Source organism: Dama dama, chromosome 5 (genome assembly GCF_033118175.1).
Source record: "Dama dama isolate Ldn47 chromosome 5, ASM3311817v1, whole genome shotgun sequence".
Classification (NCBI taxonomy): domain Eukaryota; kingdom Metazoa; phylum Chordata; class Mammalia; order Artiodactyla; family Cervidae; genus Dama; species Dama dama.
The window spans coordinates 52401243-52414708 of NC_083685.1; the positions used below are offsets into that span (position 1 = coordinate 52401243).

The following is a 13466-nucleotide window of genomic DNA, read 5'->3' on the forward strand; positions in this document are numbered from 1 at the left end:
TGTATGTGGTATCATGCCAAATACACAACAAGTTTCTGATCTTTCCACAGCCCTCTCTCAGTTCTTACTATAACGCTTTGAAAATGGTAAAAGGTGAATACCATTTTGAAACTAGTTCAAATGTAAAGTTTGCATAGTAATTTAAATATATAGATAGACATGGCATGAGAAATGTTACTGCTTTTCTGTCTCAGGCAAACAAAGGAAGACAATGACAGGTGATTGTATATTTTGTTTAATACTTGCATTGTTTCTATAGCGCAATTATAGCAATCTTTAAATTGACTTCTCATTACAAATATTTGTCAAGTTTTGTTTCAGAAACATTTTTCCTACTCTCTTGCACATGCACCCAGACACACTACAAAAAACTCATTCATAACACAGTAAGGGCAAACATTATTCATGTAAACATCTTTCATTAATTTCCCATAATTTAAAAAAACCATAGAATTATAGATATTGAATAAGGCTCATAGATTTAGTTCAAATTCCACAAAAGACCAATCAAAGATGCTCATTAACTGTGATGAGGTTAACTTTTGGTTGCAATAAATGCTGAAAGCATTCCCTTGGCTTCCAATCCTTAAACATACCTCACAACCTAATCAATTTGTTTCAGGATAAAAAGAGAACACAGAAAACGCAGGAGAAAAAACTCTTGAAGTAGGGAGCTCAGAACCACGAACCCAACTCTCTTCTATGATAAGTAGACACTACGTAGTCCCTGTAGTTTCCCAATGCATGAATCGAGATGAATGACAGTCATCCAAAATGTAACCAAGTTGTATATTAAGATACATCAGTACGTGTGTACATATTGCTAGTATACACAGTGAAAATCTGTCATCATATTTATCATTTCATTTCATCCAGGACCAAAGTGGAAAAAAACCAAACCCACTCAAGTTGACTATCATTATAAAGGAGCGTTCTAGTAAGAGTCAGGGCAGTTGGGAGGTATGTCCTAGGGAGGTGACTGGTCTTGATGTTAAAACGACTTCCAACAACGGTGTGTCAAGTCACAGACAGAGGAAGCAATGATCTGTGTTATCCAAGGATGTCTCTCTCTGGTGGAAAGTTCGGGGCTTGGGTGCATAGTCGCCCAGAGCCGAGACAGAAGTGGACTGTGCTGGGAAATGGGCCCCGCCTTGCCAGCAGGACCCGCCTCCATCCTCTCTCGAGGTGAAGGCCCAGAGGCAGGGACTGCTGGCAAAACCGTGAAGCCCCACCCGGGGGATCTGAACCCCAACTCCGCTCAGGGCAGCCTCCCTGACGTGTGTGACTAGGCAGTAAGGTGGCGGTGGATGGCGGCCAGAAAACCCGTTCCAAGGTTCCCACGGCCACGTCTGCCTTCTGATTCTGCTGCCCTGCAAAGAAATTGTGCTCCAGATAACTGCACCAGTGTCTCTAATGCCTCTGAGTCACTCCCCGGCCCCCGAAGGCCTGGAGTGATGTCACGAAAGGGTGGACACAACTCCACGAGCACCTAACTTCCACCAGGAAGCGGCTGAGGCACTGGGGAAGCCTACAAGCTCTCTCCACATTGGTGGCAACAACGCGGGGAAGTTGCCATGCGTCAGAGTTATTTGTAGGCTTTTGATTCTTTAAAAATCAAAATTGATCTGCATTGTATCTCAATAGACTCAGAGGATTCTCACCAAAAATTTTTGCAATTTGTTTAAATAGCACTGGAATAATTCAACTTCATTTAAATATATTCATTCTACCATGAAAATAGTTCATACAAACATCTATTTACATACAAACACATTAAAATTTGTGAAAAGGGTTTCCATCCCTGTGGTTGTATGGCTTGAAATAGTTTTCATTGCTTTGAATATGTCTGCACACATTTGGCAAAATAAAACCGTAACAATTTAGTATTTTTAAAATAAAAACAGACACCGAAGTTCCAAATTCCTGAAAGAAAAGAAAAAAAAAAGAAAATCTATCAAGGTACCTCAAGTAGATGTAAAAATTTCATATATTTTGTGAACCTTTGATCTGCGGCAAATAAACAATACCACTATCAGTCTTGCAACATAGTTTTGCTTGTTTTTCTAAAACAGAAGATGTCTGGATTCTAAATCACTACTCTTAAGACAGAAACTTGAGGCAACTGTTTTAAAACAAAGCACAACAGAAGAACGATACCTTCCTGGAAGATCTTAAATGCAGTTTGCAGTGAGTGATTTAAAATTTCATAGATTAAAGGAAAGTTACTAAAGTGCCACATACGACTCATGGAGAAGACAACCCTTGAACTCACTGTTCACAGTTACTGCAGTTTTATGGTTACAACTAAATATTGTCAATGGTTACACTTGGCCTTCACGCTGGCCTTTTTTAGGTTGTTGGTGATGAGGAAATTGTTTTTCAAGTGTGAAGAACCCCCAGAGGGCAGATAAGTTTAAAGACAGCCTCAGACAGGTTCAAAGGGGTCTTCAACAACAAATTTTCTTCTCAGTTTCTCAGGCAGACCAGGGATGAAGCAGGTTAAAATAAGAATAGGTACTGCAAAACTCAAGTCTTCCATGCCAGTAGCTTTTTAATCTCATCATTCCTTTTCTAGAAATTCAGTCCTTACGTTTTTTTTTTTCTGAGTCCATTCAAATGTCCATTTGGGGACATACTCCTACAGATTAGTTCCTATTCCTAACTCTAACACAAGATAATATTTTGTCATAGAAAAGCTGCTAAGGAAAGATCTAGTCATGCAGGAGTTGGACTAAGATGGCTCTGAGTGAATCTCCTGGGGACCATGGCATCACACACCCATCTCAGCTCTGGCGCTTTTGGGGGAGCCAGAAAGTTACTCCTCTATCCCCACTACATGGATTCTTCCACATTTCTGTGCTGTTGCTCATGAAACAACCTGCTTCCTGACACAGTTCCTTCCACAGCGGATATCAAGATTCAGTAGAAAAATACATCTCTCAGCTTTGGCTCAAACAGGGAAAAAACACCCTTATTCCCTCAGCAGTTCATTCCTCAGGGGACCCCAATCCCCTTAATGGTTTTGTCTACCTACAGAACACAGTGAGTCTTAAGGCGCCCTCTGCCCCCACCCTGTGACGAAGTCTTACATTTAGGAGTGTGTCGGGGGAGGGCAGGGGGACAGCAGGAGCAGTAGATTCAGACATGGATGCAGAGTGATGGAGAGAGGTACTCCTGGAGGGAAAGACAGACAGACAGGGCTCCGGGGGCACACACAGAGGCAGGAGACTCAGGACAGAGGGAGCAGGAGGGAGGGATCAGCTGGTAGGTTGTTATGTAGGCACACCGGGGTGTTCTCACAGACGACAGAGAGAGAAGAAAGGGGAGGGCAGGAGAAAGAAGAGCCGGAGATGCAGAGGCTCAGCTTGGGGTACTGCCTCCTCTGATGTGTCTGAATGTCACAAACACACTGCCAGACTCTGAACTCAAAAGTGTTGACATTCACGACCTCATCTGAAAAATGGATTTGTGCTGGTTAATCACTACCATTTAATTCGATCACTTTTATCAAAAGAAAATAGAAATTCCATTTGAAGGGGGTAGCCCATTGGTATAGAAATTACACCCCACAGCAGCCTCAAGTCCTTGCCAGACCTCCCCCTGACCTCACTCCCAACCCCACTGACCAGGGGTAGTTCAAGCCATCTTTCTCCGGAGACAGTCACTCACTTTGGGACACGTTTGAATGAAAGCACCTGTCGGAATACAAGTCCCAAGACTCCATCCGTCTGTCACAGTTTACTGAACGGTCTCTTTCTACAGAATAGAAGCGATCCTATCCTGGTGCCTTTTAATCTGAAAACTTTTCAGTTCCCTTCATGGAAGATCTTTCTGGCTTCTCACAAGTGAACCAGCAGCATATCTCCCTGAAACCAAGGCCACTTAGTCGCTCTGCCAGGGACACAGGGGCTCTGGGAAAGCCTGGCCAAGGGGAAGGCTGAATCCTGTGCCTGGAGCTAACTGCCAAAACTGAAAGTTGTGAGCAGCCCCTGGATCAAGCACTTCTGTGAAGTTCTTCCCAGAGCACGTGTAACTGACACAAAACAGCAAACTTCCTCCTGCCTGTTTCTTTTCCGCTTTCTGAGCCTTCCCTAGTTGCAGGAGCTACAGCGTGGAAGGCTTCAGCTTTCAAGACCAGACTGACTTGGTGACAGGTGCTCCGCTGACAGCTGCAACTTGGAACAAACGCTAATCTCTAGACCGCCCAGCTCCACAGGAGGCATCTAGGGAAGGCAGAGCTGTGGCATGTGGCGAGGGCGCTTGCCATAACCCCCAAACTCTCAGAATTCATTCAGAGCAATCCCAGTTAAATTACATACCTAATTAGCTAAACTAAAAAACAGGGGGTTTTCTCCTTATTTCTGCAGTTGTGATTACACATGGCTAGCAAAATGACTGAAATGCTATTGATACTGTTGCTTTTAAACTATACAGGTGTTAATCTTAATTCACAAGGCTCTGAAGCAGGTAAATGCTTTGAAATTACAATGATGAAGAGTTTTAGCGGTTAAGGTTTGATTTGTACCTAGTGATCAGTACGTCTCTCTTAATAGTAGCGATTTAGAAAAAAACAAAACAAAGGACTTTCGAATTCTGGATTAGAATTCAAGTTTGCTATTTGACTTTTGAATTCAATGCACTGTGCCACAAGCCAGACTGCTCTATGTTATGTACATTTAATGTGTACCCAAGGAGAAAAAAAATGACTAGCACTATTGAAGATACTGCAAAATTGCCACAGTTACTGCTTAGAAATACTAATTTCCCTCTCTTCTTTCTTAAAGTATATATTACAATTCTTCCATAACTTAATGCAAACAAAGTAAATTCATTTCTTCTCACATCTTAAAGCAAAGATATCTTTGTTTACATGCGAGAATAATAATTCTATAATAATAGCCTGGCCCTAGGAGCCAGGTCTTTTATACTAGGACATAATAATGAAACAATGACAGATCGATAGAAAGAGCCAGAGAGACCTACACACTGGCGCTGACACGAAATCTGTTTGGAAGTTTTCTCTCGTGAAAGATACCTAAGAGAAAAAAGAGGACTAAGGGGTGAACGGACTCAAAAAGTGGGGTTCTGTTCACTAGGGGGAAAAAACAAGGCCATTCTATTGCAAGAGACAGATCAAAGGTTAAAAGGCAAATTATACTACATTTAGAGAATAAAAATGTAGTAATTCTCCCCTTCATATGGCGCATATGCAAGTGTGACAGAACAATTTGCATTGGCCATAGAAATAAACCTCATGGAAAAACCACTGACTAAAAATGACTGAAAAAACCCCCTTTTTCCCCCTTTTTTCAGTCTAATCATTTGGCATCTCTGAAGTGGTACAAATTTAGACTTGAACCACCCAAGAACATCATGCTGTCTTCTGTCAAGTGCGCCGACAGTACCTCTCGGGAGGGCGTTGTTGCGAGGCTAGCTAATTTTAAATCTGGTATGAGTAATACAGTCAGACCTAGTTAGTATTCGGGAAAGTCGTAGCGAATGCAGAGTGAGAGGGTGTGATGTCACAGCATGAGCAGTCCCTGGTTGTCCCGTTGTCGGATAAACGTAGTGCATAGATCCAAGTTTCTGTTCCAGGTCCCCTGCAGCCCGGAGCCAGGCCTTTCACTTCTGCTGGGTGGCCTGGAAGGCCTTCAGCTCCACCTGGTACCACTCGGGAGCTTCTGGCCCGCTCTTCCCTGGGGGGCTGTGGTCGTAGCCGTAGGCAACGGTGAGTTCCTCGTCGGCTTCCACGGCTCGGAGGGTGCGGATGCATTTGATGGGCCCGAACCGCGGGTGGACAAACCTAGACATCAAGATGCACACAGTCATTCCTGGGTGGACCAGAAGGTCAGACACAAAGGCTAGAAGGGCCGAGACAGGAATCACCCACATGCTTTGGCCTGGACTCCAGGGGCAGGTCGTCAGTGTGAGGGTCACAGGAGAGTCAGCATCAGCGTTCCCTGGGAGCCTGGAGCTCACGGTACACTTGGGCTACCCCACCCAGACCTGGTGGTGGAATCTGCATTTGAACACCACCTCCCCCTCCCCCAGGGGACTCTTCTGTGTACACGCTCAGTTGCTCAGTCGTGTCTGACTCTCTGTGGCCCCACGGACTGTAGCCCGCCAGGCTCCTCTGTCCTTGGGACTCTCCAGGCAAGAATGCTGGAGTGGGTTGGCATTTCTTCCTCGGGGATCTTCCCGATCCAGGGATTGAACCCTTATCTCCTGTCTCCTGCACTGCACGCAGATTCTTTACCACCGCTTTGAGGCTTAAAAAGCATGGTCCTGGGACTTCCCTGGTGGTCCAGTTTTAACAACTGGACTCTCTGCTTCCAATGCAAGAGGCTGGGTTGGATCCCTGGTTCCAACTGAGATCCCACCTGCCATTTGGGATGGCCAAAATAAGTAAGTAAGTAAAGAAAAAGTATGGCCCTATCTTCCTTTTTGAGCATATTTGGCGCTCTGTCTTTATAAATCAACAGCCAGGATCTACCCCCAAAAATCTGTCTTTAATGAGAAACCGGATTCAGTGTAGTCTGTCAGCATTTCAGCTCATCCGGCCTGTAGCATCAGATTACCTGGCTGTGCCTCAGGGCAAGGGCACTTCTAGAGTTCTAAGAGAGAGCCCTGTGGATTTTCAAAAGCAAAAAATGCTGTATTCCATCCTGTACTTCTTGAGGAAGTGTTATTTTCTAATTTTGAAAGTAAATGAAGATTTCTTTCCAAGAGGGAAGCCCAGACGCTCTGCCATCCTGCTTCTTTCAGATTTCCCGCTGACCCACGCTGTGAAGGGAGAGTCTGGGCTCCTGCTACGATTATGCTCATCTGCCGAAGGCTCCCAGCCCGGCAACAGCTCCCTGCAGGAGAGCAGGGGCTAAATAAGTATTAATAGATTTGTCTCCTCTAACAAGTGGTGCTGGTGGTAAAGAACCTGCCTGCCAATGCAGGAGATGTAAGAGACTTGGGTTTGATTCCTGGGTTGGGAAGATCCCCTGGAGGAGGGCATGGCAACCCACTCCAGTATTCTTGCCTGGAGAATCCCATGGACAGAGGAGCCTGGAGGGCTGCAGAAACATGGAAGGCATGGCCAGAAAAAATCTTATATTTTTGTATGCATATGGTTGGATCTGCCTGGTTCATTTAGTTACATTTTGAACAAGAGGCACTGAAACGTCACAGAAGGTCCTAGATCCTAAGTTAGATGGCACATGGCGCATGATGGCAAGCACTTGGTGGGAGAGGTGTGTCTGCAGTGTATGGACATACTTTGTGTGGGATGAAGAGCAACAACTGCACCCTCACTTCAAGGGGTGTCAACATCTACCCGTTCTGGGTGTCCTGTTCCCTGGCAAGCCCACTTAATGTGGGGCTGAAGACGCTGGTGTGAGTCCTGGTTCCACATGTTGTTACTGCCTCCTGGAAACTCACCTCTGCAACTCTGAATCTCACTTTCCTCCTCTGCAATCATAAGACTAGTGATTCTTATCCTCCAAGAGTTCCTGCAGTGACAAAGTGCTATGGCTGGGCTCAGGCACTTCAGTCATATCTGTCTTTGCGACCCTGTGTAGCCTGCCAGGCTCCTCCGTCCATTGGATTCTCCAGGCAAGAGTACTGGAGTGGGTTGCCATTTCCTTCTCCAGGGCATCTTCCTGAACCAGAGATTGAACCTGCATCTCTTATGTCTCTTGCACTGGCAGGCAGGTAGGTTCCTTACCACTAGCATGTGCCTGGCACAACTGAAGACTCTCATCAGTTACTAAGCACGTAAGCAAGCCTGTGGGTGTGTGAGATTGAGCACATGCACAGAATTCTCAAATGTGCTCCGGCACAAAAGATATTCCTGGACCAGGGATTTGGGAATTACTTATTAAAATCGCAACTCTTGGTCTCCAAAATATTTCATTAAAAAAGTAATACTCCTTACAATAGAATATCACTCAGCCATAAAAAGGAAGAAATATTGCCATTTGCAGACATGTGGACAGACCGAGAGATTATTATACTAAGTGAAGCAAGTCAGACAAAGACAACTGTCATATGATATCGCTTATACATAGAGAAAGAACTCAGTCTCAGGTGCGGATTCCTCAAGGCAGCCCTAGAGCACAGAGGTTACGAGCACTTCACTTTGACAAGAGTCCTGTGTTTCTTGTCCCTGATCTGGGATACTGGTAATAATCACCAGTAATACTGGCGGCCTCATGAAGTTACTGGGAAGATTGAATGACATCGTGCACAGAAGCCTGTACCACAGTGCTGGCCTGTAGAAAGCGCTCAGGAAACACTGGGCAAGATCAGCCCTCAGGCCAAACCTCTGACCATGCATTCGGCTCCTTCTTGATGAGCAACCTAGATCTACAGCAAGGAAAGCAGTTCCTGTCTGTCCATTTGGCACAATGTACTGGACCACAGTTCAAGCGGCTTACAGAAGTTGTTGTTCTGTGTTAAAGTGTGCATAACAGCACCAATGATTTTAGAAGCAAATGAATCCCATGGACTGGTATCTGAATGTTCTGATTGTTATTCAGGTAGTCTCTCCTGGGGCTTCTCAGGTGTCGCTCATGGTAAAGAACCCACCTGCTAAGGCAGGAGACATAAGAGATGTAGGTTTGATCCCTGGGTCAGATCCCCTGCAGGAGGGCATGGCAATCCACTCCAGTGTTCTTGCCAGGAGAATCCCATGGACAGAGGAGCCTGGCAGGCTACAGTCCACAGGGTCGCAGAGTTGGACACGCCTAAAGTGACTTGGCACCATCTCTCCATGACCCCAAATAATTAATCATTCACATTGGGCTTGGAAAAAAAAAATTTCTGAGGAGGGACTTGATTTTGCACAAATGATTCCTTCTCTTCTCCTGTGGTCTCTTACTTTTGATGAGAAAAATCATATCCTTGCCATGAAATCACAAAACTCACTCGTTTTAAGGGGCGGCCTAAGTAGCATTTATAATCCTTCATTACCACGGGTTTAAATGGTTGTTGTTCAGCTGTGTGCAGCCTGGAACGATGCTTTGGCCTAGTTTACATTGGCCACGAAAGCCTTGGAGTTAATAACAGTGTCAGTTTCATTTCACATGACACATGTCCTTTGCCATTTCTACTCGCCCTTTAAACAGAAGTTGTAGCTTCAGTACTTGGTACTGGCTGCCAAGGAGAGCAAGTCCCTGCCAGAACAATTTTAAAGCCATCTCAGGGATGCAAGAAGGGACACTCGAATCCTGGCACTTCTCCTACAGATTAAATGCACACGATCTGATCCCGCTTATGTTAACAAGCAAGAGAACCAAGCAACAGCAAACTACAGCTGAGCAGAAAAGATTGCATGTGGCTCCTGGCTGCTCGAAGGAACTGTCATCCTCAGGCTGAGCTAAGGACAGCGGTGACGTGAAATCTCAGCTATCCCTTTAAGGAATAGTCAGAGATGCCTGACTTGGGGAAGACGGTTTGGGAACACATGAAAACTACTATGATATGTGTAGGGCTACTGTGTGGAAGAGAGATTGACGTTGTACACTAGAAGAAAAGGGATAATTAGGGCCAGGGGCCGGAGAGGTCAGGGAAACCCACTGGGGCTCAGCGGAAAGAACTTTCTAGTCACCAGAGCCCAACAGCTAACTCCATCACACGTATCTGTTTGTCCAGACAGCTGCCCTTGTGGATAATGGTACGGTTCTCATCCATGGAGGTTTCCAAGAGGTTCACTGTGCCATTAGAAGGGGAGGCTCAAACTGAAAGGGGTTATTTGATTTTTTAAAACTAATGACTGTGGTGAGATGTAACTCATGCTTCATAAAATGCACCCATTTAATGTGTACCATTCAGGGGTTTTCAGTTGTGCAACCATAGCCACTAACTTTGGAAGCCTCAAAAGGAACTTCCCACAACCTGAATGTCTATCAACAGAGGGATGAATAAAGAAGACATGGTACATATAGACAATGGACTGTTAAAAAAGAATGAAATAACATCATTTGTAGCAACATGGGTGGCCCAGAGATTGTCATACCGAGTGAAGTAAGTCAGACAGAGAAAGAGGAATATAATATGATGTCACTTAAACATGAAATCTAAACAAGTGATACAAATGAAAACTTATTTACAAAACAGAAATGGACTCACAGACTTAGAGAATGAACTTATGGTTACCAGAGGGGGAAGGTGAGGGGAAGGGATAGTTAGGGAGGTAGAGACTGCCATGTACACACCACTATGTTTTAAATGGATAACCAGCAAGGACCTGCTGTATAGCACATGGAACTCTGCTCAAGGTTATGTGGCAGCCTGGATGGGAGGGGACTTTCGGGGAAAATAGATATATGTATATGTATGGCTGAGTCCCTTTGCTGCCCAATTGAAACTACCACAACCTGTTAATCCGCTATACTCCAGTATGAAATTATAAAAAGGAACTTCCACGCTCATTAGCCATCAACTTTTGCTCCCCCAACCCCGGCTCCTAGCTCTAGGCAAGCACTGACGGGCATTCTATGTCTGGGGCTATAGAGGACTATTCACACAAATGGAATCAACATCACATGGTCTTTAGTGAATGGCTCCTTGCATGTTTTCAAAGGTTCATCCATGTTCTTGCCTGTGTCAGTATTTCATTCCTCTTGGCTATCAGATGATAGGGACTCTGATTTTATAGGTTTTTTTTTTTCTAACACCCAGACCTCATGCCCTAGGTTTAGGATTTTACAGTCCTCCTTCCTTTCACATCATAAAAGGATTCCCTAATCTCTACAGTGCAAATTCAATTTGTACTATTACTTCCAATGACACTATCCTTAATTTTCCAGAATGAGAGAGCTGAAGAACAGAAAAAGCCACAATAAAACAGCAACCATGAAGTATAGTATTTCCACAGCGTGTCTACTCTTTGAAGCACTTTTCTATTTCTGGATTTCAAGTAGTAAGCATGAGTAGCCCCCTGGCCGAGGACCCTCTGATATTCTAAGGGGGCCACCTTCCTTGGGGCAGGATAACACCTCTGAGGTGCCCTCCTCATTCTCGGAGTCCCTCGGCACTGGCAGCTTGGGGTCCTACTCACATGTCATAGATACAGTTTGGAGTGAAGGAGTGATTTGCCTTGTGTCCCAAGGAGGCACAGTACTTGGATACGTGGTTGTAGGGCTCAGGCACATCAATGACCGTTTCCTCGTCAAGGGAGAGGGTGTTCCCATTGAGAGCCCAGTCCCTGCTGTCGACCTGCAGAAAACAAGAAAGTGAATATTGGAAACGAGCTTCCTCCCAGGAACTCAAAGGCCACTGAAGATATTAACTCATTTATCCCTAACCTCATGGTTTGAGTGCCATGCATATGGCAAAAGCCTAAGGCAGCGGCCCCCAACCTTTCTGGCAACGGGGACTGGTTTTGTGGAAGACAATCCTTCCATGGATCAGAGTGGGGGGATGGTTTCAGGATGATTCAACTGTATTACATTTACTGTGCACTTTATTTCTGTCACTATTACATCAGCTCCACCTCAGATCATCAGGCAATAGATCCTGGAGGTTGGGGACCCCTGGCCTAAGGCATCCCTTGCACTTTGATGGTGCATACTCCACACACTGATGGTGGGAAGGGCATAAAAGAGCAGAGCAGGGCAGCTCAACTTCCTATTTATTTTTAAAGTAATTAAATTAATTGATTGATTGATTTTTGGCTATGCTGGGTCTTCGCTGCTGCCTGGGCTTTTCTCGAGTTGCAGTGAGCAGGGGGCTACTCTCCAGTTGTGGTGTGCAGGCTTCTCATTGCGGTGGCTTCTCTTTTTGCTGAGCACAGGCTCTAAGGCACGAGGACTTCAGTGGTTAGGCACATGGGCTCAGTAGTTCCGCTCCTGCACGCTAGAGCATAGGCTCAGCAGCTGTGGCTCTCAGACTTAGTTATTCTGTGGCATGTGAGAACTCCCCAGATCAGTGATAGGACCTGTGTCTCCTGCATTGGCAAGTGGGTTCTTTACCCCTGAGCCACCAGAAAGCGAAAAGTGAAAGTGTTAGTTGCTCAGTCATGTCTGACTCTTTGCAACCCCATGGAATATAGCCCACCAGGCTCCTTTGTCCATGTGAATTTCCCAGGCAAGCATACTGGAATGGGTTGCCAATCCCTTCTCCAGGGGATCTTCCCCACCCAGGGATCAAACCTGGATCTCCTGCTTGCAGGCAGATTCTTTACCATCTGAGCCACAAGGAAGCCCATGAGCCACCAGAGAAGTCTTCAGTTTACTATTAATTAACTTTCCCCATCTTATTTTATAAAAAAAGAATTTGGAAGGTATTTGGGTCATGGGGGCAGGTAGAGCCCTTATGAATAAGACCAGAGTTCTTATAAGAGAACCCTGAGAGTTTCCTCATCCCTCCTGCCATGTGTAGTTACAGCAAAAAAAGGGACATCAGTGAAGCAGGAAGCCAGCTCTCACCAGACACTGAATCCGTTGGCACCCTGATCTTTGACTTCCTGGCTTCTAGAACTGTGAGAAAGAAGTTTCTGTTGTTCATAAGCTACCTAATCTACAATGTCTTTGCTGTAGCAGTCTGAGGTTGGCTGGAGAACGATATCTGAGCAATTTTATAAAAAAGCCTAGCCTTTTGTTCCTTTATATTCTTAGTGAATATTAAAGTGAAAGGACTAATGAGAAAACTAAGGGTGTCTGAAACAAAGCCCTTTACACAGTCAAACTGAGTCCCCACTTCTACCCCACTCACCTCTTGGTGTGTAATTCGGACTCCATTGTAAAAAGACATAACAGTATTGGGTCCCGCAGCTACTTTTGAAAACAGTCCTTCTCCAGCACTGGAAATGAGAGATTCAGCAACATAAACCCTAAAAAGAAAAAAAAAAAAAAAAAAGGCAAATGATTTGTTTGTTTGATATATCATCCCTTACTAACCACCCAAATACTGTCATAGCTACAGAATCCAAAATGTCAGTTTATAGTAATCCAATGAGGCAGAAAGAAAAAGTGAAATACAGATTTCGGCACTGAAAGCTGGAGAACGGTGTATACTCATGACTCTCACTGCTCTCTAATAAAGGGATTATTAGCATACCTTCACAAAGTAACTCAGTGCTTCATATAAGGTTTTTAAAAATTTGTATGTTTTAATTAATGACAATTTCCACTGTCTTCTTGGACTATGCAAACATTTCCCAAAGCTAATTAAAACTATACCCAAGGTTCTCAACCCTGAGATGAATCTTCTACATAAAAGGGTGACAAATAATTAATAAAAGATACTCAATAAGTACTTCCCAACAAAGGAGTTTATAACAGATTAGCTAACTCTGGCCCCAGGATCAAATCTAGCTGTTGCTTGTTTTTGTAAATAAAGTTTTATTGGGACACACCCACACCTATTTGTTCAGTATTATCTATGACTGCTTTGGCATTACAAAGGCTGACTTGAGTAGCTGCTGTAGAAACTCACAAAGCCTAAAATATTGACCATGTGGTCCTTTACAGAAC

At 44.6% G+C, this 13466-nt stretch overlaps 1 protein-coding gene across 2 annotated transcripts in view; it reads right to left on the reverse strand.

Annotated features, from left to right (window-relative positions):
* Positions 1-219: 219 nt before the first annotated feature.
* SETD7 (SET domain containing 7, histone lysine methyltransferase) overlaps positions 220-13466 on the reverse strand; it is a 51875-nt gene continuing 38628 nt past the window's right edge. For both annotated transcript variants that reach the window (XM_061142382.1, XM_061142381.1), the window contains exons 7-9: positions 12706-12823; positions 11051-11208; positions 220-5803 (exon numbers count right to left, since the gene is read on the reverse strand). In XM_061142382.1, coding sequence (XP_060998365.1) covers positions 5623-5803; positions 11051-11208; positions 12706-12823 — 457 coding nt within the window. In that variant the 3' untranslated portion in view covers positions 220-5622. The remainder of the gene's footprint in view (positions 5804-11050; positions 11209-12705; positions 12824-13466) is intronic.